This window comes from Zootoca vivipara, chromosome 16 (genome assembly GCF_963506605.1).
Source record: "Zootoca vivipara chromosome 16, rZooViv1.1, whole genome shotgun sequence".
In the NCBI taxonomy this organism is placed as follows: domain Eukaryota; kingdom Metazoa; phylum Chordata; class Lepidosauria; order Squamata; family Lacertidae; genus Zootoca; species Zootoca vivipara.
Window position 1 is genome coordinate 39,283,188 of NC_083291.1, and position 14,605 is coordinate 39,297,792.

The window sequence follows — 14,605 nt, forward strand, 5'->3', positions numbered from 1 at the left end:
ACCCCACCCTACCACTTCCCAAAACCAGATGCAGGTGGAAAGATACTGATGCCATCACTACTCACATCCTTTGGGGAACTCGATGGACGCTGCTGGATCACAGAGGAGCAGAACCAACGGCCAGAGCATCAGCAAACCAGACGGCATTGAAGCCATTTCACCTGGCACCCCCGGCCAGGGCCTCTCACCAACTCTGGGCAGTGGTGCAGCAAAAGGGGAGCAAGCAGCATGCACCCCCCACTGTGGCTTGTGGCTGTGGGAGGAAAGAGGGAGGGGGAGAGAAAGAGACCGTTAGTGTAAAGAAAAAAGGGTTCTGTGTAATCATGATTGTCCCCCTCCCCCACAAAACATCCTTTCCCCCCAAGGACGACAGCGCAGGCAGCAAAAAGGAGCTGGAGGGGAGAGGGAGTTAATGATGCCTTCTGTGTTTCTTTATTTCCATCAGCCTTCACTCCAACTTGTTGGAGGAGCATGCTGTGTGTACAAGTGGGTGAACCACTAGCCCAGCATCCCCAGTCCCAGACCGCCCCCACCAACAAAGCAGGATTACTAAAGAGAGAAGGAAAGAAAGGAGATCCTGAAATCAAAGTCAAGGCAAGATGTAGCAGGTCTTGGCCTAGGGTGCCGTGTATTTTCAAGGCAGAAAGGAAAGGGGAGGGGCCCTTTTGTTCAGGAAGGGAGGGTGGGTCACGAGAAGGCAGAGCGGGTGGGGGGCGGGTGAGTGAGGAAAGGTTTATGGGGGCTGGCGGCTGAAAGAGAAAGAGAGAGGCAGTGGTGGATGGGGAAGAATAGTGGGTTGATGGATGGAGATAGCAATGTAGGGAGGATGGGAGAGACAGAGGAGAGAGAGAGTGCAGAGGATGGAAAGAAAGCAGAGAGATAAGAATATATTATTATAAATGGAAAGATAAACAGATACATGGAAAGGCAGAATTCTAATAGTTCACACTGATGCTGTGCTCTTTAGCCACTGATTGTCAATTTCCATACATCTCTTGCCCTTCTCCTGTAACAGATATTTCTGATGAATGGAATTATTTTTTTTAAGCAAGCAAACTGTGCAATGCAGTACAACCTCATGTTCCGTAGCTCCAGAGGTTCTACTGACATCAAGATATGGATGTGCTAGAGAGATAGATTTTCCTGATTTTTCTAGCTGCATCACTTGCATTGTACATTGGGCAAAGTCCAGACAAAGGAATCCCAAGAAACTGAACTCTCCATGGGGCATGGTGGGTGTGCGGGTGGGTATAGCTTACACAATCTGTCTTTTTATAACAAGCCTATTAAAATCTTCCAGATGAAGGAGTTTGCCTAAGAGAAGCCTGTAGATCTTCTCATCTTCTGAGTCAAACGCAGAGCTTATCAGCCACACATGGAACCCCACTGGTAGGCTGAACAAACCTGGCTTTGCTGCCTACCTGGAGCTGCATAAACATGAATATTTTCTAAACAGCCTGCCAGGCCATAAGACATGGCTGGCATCTGGTTTGGTCAGACATAAGTTGCGCAGGCCCAGCCTAATGTTATCTAATGGATTCACAGCAGATGGAAACATTTGAGACAGAGACTTCCCAGCTCATGCTCTTAATCAGCATGACGCCAGGAGTGCATTCAGATGTGGGGAATATTCAATCCATTTTCCTAATTATAATGCCAGTACTTCCGTCTCATTTTGTAATGCTCCTTTCACATCACTGAGTGACTGGACAGTCCTATGTGTCAGGCCCCCATCTGATTGTTCTGATATTACTAGCTAAAATCCTGTAATTCTGACAGGTGATATATGTGTAGCAGGTTCTGCCAATCAAGGGGTGAAGGGCTTCCCCATGACCCAGATGAATGAATGGCAGCCACTTGTGTACAGTATATGGAAAAGGGTGCATTTAGAGACACCACTGAGATCGGGTCTAAATTTGCTCCCTGCCCACGTAACAAATATCAGGCTTATGCCTCTCTATTTAGCACTATCCAGAGCTAGCCTTCCTGGTCACTTTAAAGCATGGATGAGGAACCTATGGCCCTCCCATCAGCCCCAGTTTAGCATGCCTAGTGGTCATGGGTGATAGGTGCTGGAAGCGTGACAGAAAGCTCAGAACTTCTTGACATTTTGCAGAAGACGTGTGCTTGTGACTATTTTTTGCACCACTTCCCCCAATTTTAAATTGCCCCGCATGAAGGCTGGACTTTGCCCATGCACACAGGACATTGTTCCAATGGAGATAAAATCTATACAGCAGAAGCACTCTGTGGGCCTGCCAGCACCCTTACAACCAGCCCTCCATACAGGAGGGTTTTTCTAGGCCAGCAGCCACACCCAAAAACCAGAGGCTCACCCCCCCACACACAGTGAATCTAATGCATACATTCCAGCATGAACCCCACTGACTCACAAATACTTTTTTGGGATGGTATTTCCACCACTGCCATAACTCATGAATAGAATAGCTGTTCATTTTTCTGTTGGCCATAAAGAGCTGCTTCACAATGAGTCAGAGCATAGGCCCAAAAAGCCCAGTCTTGTGTACTTTGACTCACAGAAGCTCTGCAAGATTTGAAGCAGTGGCTTTTTCCAGCCCAGAGCTTCTCCAACCCTTTAGTTGGTGATGACGAGGACAAAATCTGGGACCTTAGGCATGCATAAATATGTGATCTAGCACTGAATTTCTGCAAATGTAGATTACAGGATATGAGGATGGAGACAAATTTCCTAGCAAATGGAATTTTGGCCAAAATCTAGAGCACTGGCGCGGTTAGGATGACATCTGAACCAGCCCTGGAACCAGTTTGCAGAAGGACCTAGTTGGGCTTCAGGGACAGCCCTGGATTGTGCTTGGTTTTATTTTATTTCTAAATGAAATAAATTTAGGAGGAAAAAAACAAAATGGTGTTAGATGCTGCATTGTGTGCCCAGAGCCCTCTAACATGGCAGCAGGACAATGTTATCATCTATCTTGCACTATGCCATGCCAGAAGCCTCAGATCACATGAGGTGTGTGTGTGTGTTGAATGCTCAGAGACCTCCAGCACAGCAAGCTAGAAATGAAACATCAACTTCTTCCTGTTCCAGTGGTGACCTCAGAGCATGCAGATTGTCACAGTATGGTCTGGCAACATCAACTGGGCACGTTTAGCTTCCCTGTATATGCCTGGAGTGCATTGTGGGACCCATTCCAGATTGTACAATCCAATCCATTGCTTGAGCGGTGAACAGTTTTTCCATTCCAGGCACTGCTAAAACTACCCAAGGTGAAACCAATACAAGTGACCATTTGCTGACTTATCTGCAACTTTCTGATGAGCGATGTGAACTGGTACCGTTCCTTGGCTTCTCTCTGAATGGATATCAAGTGCAAGAGGATAGTAGAATTGCCCCTCCTGACCAGCAGAACAATGCAGACAACAAAGCAAAGACACATGGACATGCTGGTGGCCAATGATTTGTTTGTAAATGGTTGCTGGCATTTCTTAAGAATGTAAGAAGATTCCTGCTTGTTGTTGCTTAGCTGTTTAGTCGTGTCTGATTCTTTGTGACCCCATGGACCAGAGCAGGCCAGGCACTCCTGTCTTTCATTGTCTCCCGCAGTTTGGTCAGACTCATGTTGCTGGCTTCGAGAACACTGTCCAACCATATCGTCCTCTGTCGTCCCCGTCTCCTTGTGCCCTCCATCTTTCCCAACATCAGGGTCTTTGGTCAAAGGCCCATCACACCCAACACCTAGAGGCCCGATGGCATGTGCTCCAAGTAATTTTCCAGGGACAGCTCCAGAATTTTGAAAGCCATCCTGGCTTCTGATTTGATCCCGGCATATCCCTATTTCCCCTGCTAGTGCCAAGTTCAGGGAGCTGGTACTTGTCCTGAGCAGCAGAGGCAACTGTGAAAGAGTATCCCGTTGCCCTCCATGGCATCTCCATAGCTGTTGCTGCCAAGCTCCCCTCCCCTTGGGCAGCTCATAGTGACTGATGGAGAGGGAAGGCTTTCACCATGTGATGTACCAGCTTTGAGGGGCAGGCAGAGGGCTGGGCCGCCCTGCACAGGAAGAAAAGGGCAGTGGAGAGAAGCAGGGCACCAGGAGTCTTATTCTTCTTCTTGTTGTTGTTGTTTTAAAAAAATGCTTTGTGACCCTGCATCTACTCTTGTCCCTTTCTAAAATTTATTTATTGGTGTGTGTTTTTCTTTTTGTAAATCTACCAAATAAAATCTGGATTTCTCAGGGTGGTACAGGGTATGTGTGCTATGTTTCCATTGGTGGAAACGCTCTGTTGGGGGGGGGACACAAAAAATGTGGGGTTGAGGAGGGTCGGCTGGGCAGGGGAGAGTGAGAAATGTCCCTGTTTTCATCTGAGGAATGTTGGTGGGTATGTGCTGGGAAGCCTGCATGTGTATGGCCCCTACATTCCCTGACTGCAACTCCCCATTTCCCTCCCATGTCTCCTGCCTTCCTCTATTCATCTGGCAATTACCAAGCAAGGGGCTTATATTGTTAGCACGGCAGGGGCTCAGTGAACAGCAGCCGGGATGCAGATGGAGCCAAGGGGGCAGCTATGGGGAGCTGAATAATTTAAGGGGGAGGGGGGGCAACCTGTCAGCTGAAGCTGCGGGGGAGGGGGCTCACAGGGGACAGGCCATGATTCTGATTATGCTACCCAGGAAGGTCAAGGCAATGCAAATAAAGGAGGGGACGAAAGAGGAGGAATCACAGGGTGTGAAAAAGAGAGATGTTTCTGATCATCCGTCCTGTTGAATCATAGGAGAATAGGCAGAATGCATGGGCTATGCTTACTTAGCCTAAAGAAGTGGAGATTATTAGGCACTGGGGTGGGGGGTGGAGAGAGCTACAGTGTCTCAAATGTCAGAGGGAGGGGGGAATAAGACATGATGGCTAAGGAAGCAAGGATTCCCTTATTGGATGAGGACAAGATGCATCATAGACCAGCCTTCTGTTTGCAACATCAGCCAGCAAAATGCTTCAGGGGAGACCCCAAGCAGGGTGTGGCTACTCCCATTGTTTATGCCCAGTGTCTAGGAAGCATGGGGGTAGACTGCCTCCAATCCTGGAGTTTCCCCTTTTAAAATGTTGATTTGTTGTGCTAATCGCCATTGATAGACCTGGTCATTATTGTATTTAATCTTTTATATATATATATATATGAAAATTCATTTAAGCTTAGCTTAGCTAGGATCCATCAGTGTATTGTCTATTTGCAGGTTATGTGTCAGGTGAAGAAGAACTTCCCCCAGTCAATCCTTTGCCACTTAATTTAATTGTTGTTGTTGTTTAGTCATTTAGTCGTGTCCGACTCTTCGTGACCCCATGGACCAGAGCACGCCAGGCACTCCTGTCTTCCATTGCCTCCTGCAGTTTTGTCAGATTCATGTTGGTGGCTTCAAGAACACTGTCCAACCATCTTGTCCTCTGTCGTCCCCGTCTCCTTGTGCCCTCCATCTTTCCCAACATCAGGGTCTTTTCCAGGGAGTCTTCTCTCCTCATGAGGTGGCCAAAGTCTTGGAGCCTCAGCTTCACAATCTGTCCTTCCAGTGAGCACCCAGGGCTGATTTCCTTAAGAATGAATAGGTTTGTTCTTCTCACAGTCCATGGGACTCTCAAGAGTCTCCTCCAGCACCATAATTCAAAAGCATCAATTCTTTGGCAATCAGCCTTCTTTTTGGTCCAGCTCTCACTTCCATGCATCACTACTGGGAAAACCATAGCTTTGACTATACGGACCTTTGTTGGTGACCCTAAATTGTAATTAAAGGTAAAGGGACCCCTGACCATTAGGTCCAGTCGTGACTGACTCTGGGGTTGCGGCGCTCATCTCACATTATTGGCCTAGGGAGCCGGCTCTATGATGCCAGCATGACTAAGCTGCTTCTGGCGAACCAGAGCAGCGCATGGAAACGCCGTTTACCTTCCCGCTGGAGCGGTACCTATTTATCTACTTGCACTCTGACGTGCTTTCAAACTGCTAGGTTGGCAGGAGCTGAGACCGAGCAACAGGAGCTCACCTCGTCGTGGGGATTCGAACTGCTGACCTTCTGATTGACAAGCCCTAGGCTCTGTGGTTTAACCCACAGTGCCACCCGCGTCCCTATTGTAAATAGGTGACCCTAAATTGTAGTATTATGGGAATAAGAGAGAGAGAGAATAATCTTTATCTGGAATAAGCTGTGAGACAGAAGTGAAGCCCCCTCCCCCACACTTCCTCAGTGGGATAGGAAAATGAAATTGGAAATTCTTTCCAACTTTTGGAAAGAACAAGCTAGTTCCACTTGGGGAAAGGGGTTGACCATAGAGCTACAACAGTATAGAATAGCATGCCACTCTGAACTTTTGTCACTGAACTTGAAAGCTTCTGTTTCCTGCCAATAAGAAGTTGTTCCCTCTCCCCTCTGTCTCTATGATTCCGCTCCAATTTACCCAGTATCAGTCTTCACCCAACGGTGTATATTCAAATTGTTACAAGAAAAGCTGTTCAAATGACACTGGGACTGGGAGTCCTTAGGGTGAACAGGATAACCCAACTTTCATTACTGCAACTTTATATCCTTCAGACTTGGGGGCGGGGGGCTTTTAGAAGTCCATTAATGTAAAACTGTAGCCCCATCCTACTTAATATAGTGGTACCTTGGGTTACAAATGCTTCAGGTTACAAACACTTCAGGTTACAGACTCTGCTATCCCAGAAATAGTGCCTCAGGTTAAGAACTTTGCTTCAGGATGAGAATAGAAATTGTGCTCCGGTGGCGCAGCGGCAGCAGGAGGCCCCATTAGCTAAAGTGGTGCTTCAGGTTAAGAACAGTTTCAGGTTAAGAACGGACCTCCGGAATGAATTAAGTTCTTAACCAGAGGTATCACTGTACTTGGAGAGCATACAGTGTCTCCATAGTTATTGCAACAAGCCCTCTGAAACAGGCCAGTACCCCCTGTAGTCATCATCGTCTGCCTAGCATATAATAGCCAACTAACTTTTAACACCAATTTCCCCCAACTAAAGAAACCAGATCAACAGCCAGGGAAGCCAGGGAGCCATAAATATGCTGCTCGACTTCAGTGTTCCCTAGTTTGAACCAACCATGTTTCTAGCGCTCATAATTGCTGAGACAAGAAACAATCTATGCCTAGTGGGTCAAAACTTGGAGGTGGAGAGATCCGTCGCCTGAACTCATGCCACAGGCTGCATCTCTCTGATCTCTCGCCCCCACCCCCACCCACCACAGCCATTCACAGCAGGATCATAGGGAAGCAGCCGGCTACCAGACATACACTATGGTGGCAGGAATCCTGCCAATGCAAACAGGAAACTGAGCTTGGCACAATTCTGGGCATGAACAGTGGTCACTGCCCCCCTGAGCTCATCACAGTGTTCTGTGGCAGATGGTTCCAGAGAACAAGGAGGAGCTCCCTTCACACAAAGGACTGCTAATATACACAAATGCATGCTCATGCACAGACCAGCCTGGCCTGAGCACCTCAACCTAAATTGCTCCAGATTCATTAACCTCTGGGAATTTGGATTACAATGTGAAGTCTGCTCAAAATGTATAGGGCACTATAACAGACAGAGCCCTATCGTAGTGAGATGGGCAACTTGGAGTGGAAGATTTTGGCTGCTGTTGATGGGCAGCAGAGTAGACAATATACAAATCTGACTCACAGAGCACAGTCCATTGGGAAGTTCTCCTGCACAGCTCTTGCTGAAATGCATGGGAGCTGTGCAAGGGCTGGTCGATGCACATGATCATCTCCCACTCATTGCAGTGGGGCTTATGCAGGAGAACTTCCTGTAGGATTGCTCCTGTGTCAATTAGACTGTGTACACACCATAAATGAAAAGACATGATTTCCACCAAGGAATCCTTGTTGCTATAAGGTAAAGGTAAAGGGACCCCTGACCATTAGGTCCAGTCGTGACCGACTCTGGGGTTGCGCGCTCATCTCGCATTATTGGCCAAGGGAGCCGGCGTACAGCTTCCAGGTCATGTGGCCAGCATGACAAAGCCGCTTCTGGCAAACCAGAGCAGCACACGGAAACACCGTTTATCTTCCCACTGTAGTGGTACCTATTTATCTACTTGCACTTTGACATGCTTTCAAACTGCTAGGTTGGCAGGAGCTGGGACCAAGCAACAGGAGCACCAAGGAATCCTTGTTGTTGTAGTTTAACACGCCTACAATTCCAGGCATCCCTGAGCAAACTAAGTTTGCAGAATTTTTTGTGGAGGAGGCCTGGCCTTGTGCTTTAAATGTGTGTCAAGGGGGTGGTGTGTACACAGCCTTAATCAGAAGGGGCTCCGATTATTGTCTCGGGCTGGCACACAGACACACAATGCAACACACACACACTAATGCCTTTCAGTCTTAATCCTCCCATCTACCCAGGCTAGGTCTCCTATCAAAAAACCACTTGGTGACCTTCTCGCTCATCTCCCCCGTTGCTGGTTCTGCTTGACCCAGCCCTGTCCCCCTGCTTGCTACCCAACCCCCCACCTCTTTTAACCTTTTCATATTTCATCTCCCTTGGTAAAACAAACATCCACAGAAGCAGGAGAATTAATGAAGTAGGTGACAGGTCTTGTCAAAAGCCCTCTTAACAGGGGCTGGGAGTAGGGCTTGTGGGGGGAGAGAGGGAGATAGGGGGTGGGCATGACTGGAGAGGGGAATCTGATGACAAGCCCTAATCAAAAGGAACTGGAAATGTTTGCATGAGAAATGGCAGCTCCTCATCTCCTCCGCCACTGGTGTGCCATGACAGCCTCTCCCCATATAAGGGCAGAAGATTTTTTATTTTCTCAAGATAGTACTAGAGCTAAAATGTCCCATGGTGGGGGTGGGGGGTTAGAATCCTTTTAACTAGGACTATTGAACCGATTAAAGAATTTTAAATGTATTGATTAGCCGTCTTTTTTTAAGCTGTGCATGAATTAATGGAGCAACTAAATTCATTTTTCAGAATATTGCCAAGACCTCAGACTGAACAATGTGTAAAATCAAATCAGGGGAAGAAAGCCCATAACTCACTGCTTGAGCACGTGATTTGAATGGGGAACTTCTGAGGTTCAGCCCCAGCATCTCCGGTTAAAAAGGATCTTCTCAGAGCTGCCACCAGCTACAGCTCAAAGCAAAGGGGCTGCAGAGTTTTCTGGTGCGGTATTAAGCATCATTAAAAAAGAAGAAGCAGCCTCTCTGCCATCTGACCTGACGCCCTCTACAGGACAAACTGAGCATTGCAACAGAGCCCCTCTAATCCTCTGGAATTAACTGGATCTCTTGCACTTTCCTTTGGAGATTTGTCTGAGGCTTCAGTGTTTAATGAGAAAATGAAAGGCCAGGAGGGATTAGAAGCTGCCCAGCTCACAGAGATCATGTCCTGCTCCACTAGGCTCCCTCAGTTGTTGTTGTTGTTGTTGTTGTTAAAAAAATGCTTGTTTGAAGTTAATATTATATTTTTCCACAGATCTCATTGCCTCTGAGACACAACGGCTGACCGGTTACCCTCTGTTGATGGAGAACATCATAAAGCACATGCATGGCCTCTTCCTCTACACAGATGTGGGTGCTGGGTGGAGGAGGCTGTCCTAGGAGAGCTGCATCTCTCATGGCTTAAAAGCTGCTCTGCCTTCTAACTTTTGGCAGTTTGTGAGCTGCATTGAGCCTAGTGTATTAGGAAAAGTCAGCACACAAAAGGGGATGGTGTGTGCTTCTACAATCCCACACCGGGCTTGCATTAGCACCTTGTGGAGCTGTGCCTGTAAGGCCTGGGTGTTGCTCAGAAGCCAACTTTCATCTCAGCAAACAAGGACAGCAAACAGAAGACAGAATTGAGGTTCAAGATGGCCTTAACAGATTGGAGAACTGGGTCATAACGAACAAAATGAATTTCAATACGGCCAAATGTCACATTCTACACTTAGGCAGGAAAAACCAGCTGCACAAATATTGGGGGGGGGCTCACCTGGATTACCAGTAGCACATGTGAAAAGGACCAAGGGGTCTTAGTGGACCACAAGCTGAAGATGAGTGATGCAGCAGCAAAAAAAAAAAAACCACACCTGGAGAGCACCAGGTTGGGGAAGGTTGATATAGCACTTTGAGTGTTCAAAGATCCTACATTTTTTTCTAAATTTACTGTTATATCTTTTGTAAAACTCTTTCAGTGTTGTTGTTTTTTTAATAAACATCAAGAGGTCTATTCATTTTATGAAATAAAAAAAATGAAGTGCTTCATGGGCACTAGCAGGTTGTGCTCCTTGCAACAACTCTGTAAGATAAGTTGCTATTATTATTACATCTTCCATATTGCGGAAGCAGTTGGATGGGACTGAGGCTGAGGGGGAGAAACTTGCCTAAGGCCACCTTGGGTGAGGAGGCCAAACCAGAATCAAAGAATCAAAACCAGGTTGGGGGGGGGCTGTTTCTTGATTTGTGGCTCAGCACAACCCTAAACTGGTTTTCTCATTCCTGTTGCATTCAGTGAGGCTTATCCCATTGAAAGTGTGTCTAGGTTTGCAGTCTTCACTACTTTGCTACAACAAATACATCTGCATAAGAATCTAAGGCACCCTGAGAAACAGAACTAGCCTCAAATCTTTCTCCACTGAGCTTCAGGGCTGGGGGACATCTCACCCATGAAAAGGGAAACCCCCCCCCCAACCTTCTAAACCTTACTGGTCCACAACCTTTTCTTGCCTATCTCACTCCAACCTTCAGAGGCAGGTCACACAATGTTATTCCCATTTTTCTGGCAGGGAAAACCAAGTCCATATAATAGTGATGCCACTGAGCAGGCCCTATGTGCCCGCAAACAGACACACATACAAACACAAACACCCACCCCTAATCTGGTATTATGAAATGTCTAAATAGCCCTTTTCACTTGACTTTTAAAAAAATAAATTTAACATTTGCCCTCACAACAACCCCATGAAACATGCTACTATTATTCCCAGAAGAGCGGGCAACAGAATTATCTCCATTCTATAGGTCCTTTGGTCCTCCAGATGTTGCTGAACTATAACTCCCATCAGCCCCAGCATAGATGGGCAGCGGCCAGGGACAATGGGAGTTGTAGTTTAGCAACTTCAGATGGGCCAAAGATTCCCCACACCTGACAGTGCTACACTGAATACAACCTATGATAAAGTAATAACAACCACAACAGCAAATTTGTGTCTCTTCCTGAATGAATAAATGATGAGATATTTATATGCTAGGGATATGCGCACTAGAAACACCAACAATGAGTATACAGTGGTACCTCTACTTACGAATTTAATGCGTTCTGAACACACATTCGTAAGTCGAAAAAAATTGTAAGTCGAATCCCATAGGAATTGCATTGGGAGAAAAAAAATCGAAGCAACCCTATCTAAAAATTCGTAAGTAGAATAAATCCTATCTAAACCGCATCCAAGATGGCGGACGGAGCTCCATTCATAAGTAGAAACATTCGTAAGTAGAGTTATTCGTAAGTAGAGGTACCACTGTACTGTGGATTGACACTTTGTGCTAGAAATTGCTCCTTGGCATTCCATAGCTAATGAATTGTAATACTGTACAGTTGTTATTGGAGGTCACTGTTCTCACTACCTCTCTTCCATGTAGTTAAAAGATAGCAAAAGGAAAGAACAGATCTTCCCTTTTTATCATTCTGATTTGGGGGGCAGGGAGCACTGCCATTGAATGAAACTGATCTACACTGGCAACAATAGGGTCTTGCGGCACCTTAATCTGTTTTAAAGAGGCTGGTGGAACATCATGCCTGTGGGGCAGTTACAGATTTAAGGGATCCTAGTAATAAACTGTAACTGTTAGGGGGGAGCGAATAGAATCACAGACTTGTACAGTTGGAAGGGAGACATCATTCTAGGCCAAACCTCTGCAGTGCTGGCTGGGAAAGACCTCAACTTAAAAGGCCAGGTGGAAGAGCAGGCATTCCCAAACTGCGGCCCTCCAGATGTTTTGGCCTACAATTCCCATGATCCCTAGCTAGCAGGACCAGTGGTCAGGGAAGATGGGAATTGTAGTCCAAAACATCTGGAGGGCCAAAGTTTGGGGATGCCTGTGGAAGAGGAAGCAATCACCAAAAAAGACAGCATCTGTCTAATATATATCCCAATAGCAGCTGCACAATGTTCTTGCGCAGGTGAAAAACTTCGGCAGGCTGGACCCGCATTTACCCAACACCTGCTATCAGAGAGGACCATCTCACCTTGCTTCATGGCCCAGCCATCACCTGTACTGCTCTTAGGCATACACACCAAACATTTAAAACATATTTAAGGCATATTTCTCTCCTCTCTCCCCCACCATCCCCCCAAAACAATCCTAGAAACTGTAGTTTGTTAAGGGTGCTGAGGAATGGCAGCCCTGTGATGGGTAAGCTTGGATGGGGGAAGGAACGTGCTTTCAATGTACGGCTGTGTGCAGCCATAGAAACAGGCATTGTGGGTGTGCTTAGTGCTGACCTGGGCCTCTTGTCAAATCACGCCCTCTTGGTTTGCATATTGTGCACAGTTCAGTCACCACGAAGCCTTGGAGTTTGGGGTGGCAGTGGGTGTACTTTGTCTCTCACGAGCACCTGCTCTTCATTTTTTGGCAGGTGTTGATTTGCAGGCACTGCCCAGGTGAGGTGCATGCCATGCATCCTGGGCGCAAAGAGCAGCCTCTTCCACTCCCTCGCTTCTGCCCTACAGGACAGTGCCAATCTGTGGTCTCCATAGCAACCATGGGCAAATATAAGCTAATGAGCCTTAAGGACTCTGCCTACTAAACACACACAAAGGAGGGGAAGGCAAGGGAGGAGGAGGCAGGATCCATAACTGTCCACAGGGAATTCAACCCAGGGGAACTGGCTTTTGCTCTAACCACTAAGCCGCAATCCTTTCCCAGAATCAGAAAACAGAGTCCCCATTTCATTTTTCTTCTCCCTGCCCCTCTCAGCAAAACACAGCAGATCTGGCCCTGGCAAGGGTCCCTGCACAGGGAGATAAGAAAGGTCTGGTCGGCTGAGGGGTGAACAACATCCATTTCTGCTCCTCCCTTGTCCTCATTTGCAAAAGAAAGCATGCAAATCCCAACAAGGGAGAGGGATGAGGGGAAACATACTTATCAGGGGGAAAGGAGCAGTTCCAAGGTTGTGGGGGGGGAAGCCCCTTATATCCCCCTCCTCTCTCTCCTTATATTCCCACCCTGAGAATTGCCCTTCTTCGGGTTCTATCAGCAACCCTCCAGGCTCATCAGGAAGCCTTTAAAAAAAAATTTTTAAGCCCACCCCTGAAACCCACAGATTATGATGGTGATGATTACATTTGCATAATTACAAAATTACATTTGAGGCCGGAGGAACATTGCCTGGCTGTGAGGCGTGGAGGCTGCTCCCTGCAAGGCCCTTTCCACCTGGCCTAGGGGGCAGGGCCCACACTCACCAGCCCCACTGAAGAGGCTCCTCATGAGGCCAGAGGAACATCGCCCGGCTAATGTTTTATTGATTTGTTGATTTCATATGCTGTAAACCGCTTTGAGATTTTATTTAAAAATATAAAGCGGTATAGACCTTAAAGAATAAATAAATAAAATAATCTCATCCTGCCTCTCAGGGGCTGGTGCGGTATGTGGGGGGGGGGGCTCCACCACCCCTTTGCATCCTCACACCACCTCCAAGTACTCTGAAGGAGAGCGGTGGGGAAGCTCCTTTCAGCTCAAAGGCCACATTCTCGTGCAGGGAGCCTTCCAGAGGCCAGCATGCGAAAAAGTGACCAGAGCAACAAATGTGACTCTTACCATTGTACAGTAGACTACTACTCCAGCCCTGCAAAAGTCAGAGGTTAGTGTGTACACGCACGTGCATACCTGCACACACGCACACCCCACAGCCTCCATCCAGGCAAGCACAGTTCAAGGAGACCCGGCCTGCAGCCAGGCAGAAGCCTTGGAGCCTTGGCGAGGAGTTTGGCCTGAGGAGATGAGGTGCAGCCAAGGGAAGAGTCCTGAGGGTCAAAAGCACCTAGAGGGGCCCCTGGGACCCCTGAGCCCAAGGTTCCCACCTTTCCTTTAGGATAAAGGTAAAGGGTAAAGGGGCCCCTGACCATCAGGTCCAGTCGTGTCCGACTCTGGGGTTGCGGCGCTCATCTCGCTCTATAGGCTGAGGGAGCCGCCGTTTGTCCACAGACAGCTTCTGGGTCATGTGACCAGCATGACAAAGCTGCTTCTGGCAAACCAGAGCAGCGCACGGAAACACCGTTTACCTTCCCGCCAGAGCAGTCCCTATTTATCTACTTGCACTTTGATGTGCTTTCAAACTGCTAGGTGGGCAGGAGCTGGGACCGAGCAACGGGAGCTCACCCCATTGCAGAGATTCGAACCGCTGACCTTCTGATCAGCAAGCCCTAGACTCTGTGGTTTAACCCACAGCGCCACCTGGGTCCCTTCCTTTAGGATAGCGAGATGCAAAGCGGCAGGTAGGGATCATGTATCTTTAATCCTTATATAGAAGAAGAGATTTTGGCAGCTGAGTTTCTCACTCAGAGATGAGCAGGGAAAGACTCGCAGAACTCTTCTGCGCAACTATTAAGGCAAGAGATTAAGTCCTGCCGCCACTCTTT

At 47.5% G+C, this 14,605-nt stretch overlaps 1 protein-coding gene across 1 annotated transcript in view; it reads right to left on the bottom strand.

Annotated features, from left to right (window-relative positions):
• L1CAM (L1 cell adhesion molecule) overlaps positions 1 to 14,605 on the bottom strand; it is a 108,625-nt gene that overhangs the window by 78,820 nt on the left and 15,200 nt on the right. The window contains 1 exon segment of the mRNA XM_060268696.1: positions 66 to 253. Within this exon segment, the coding sequence (XP_060124679.1) occupies positions 66 to 156 (91 nt within the window). The 5' untranslated portion in view covers positions 157 to 253.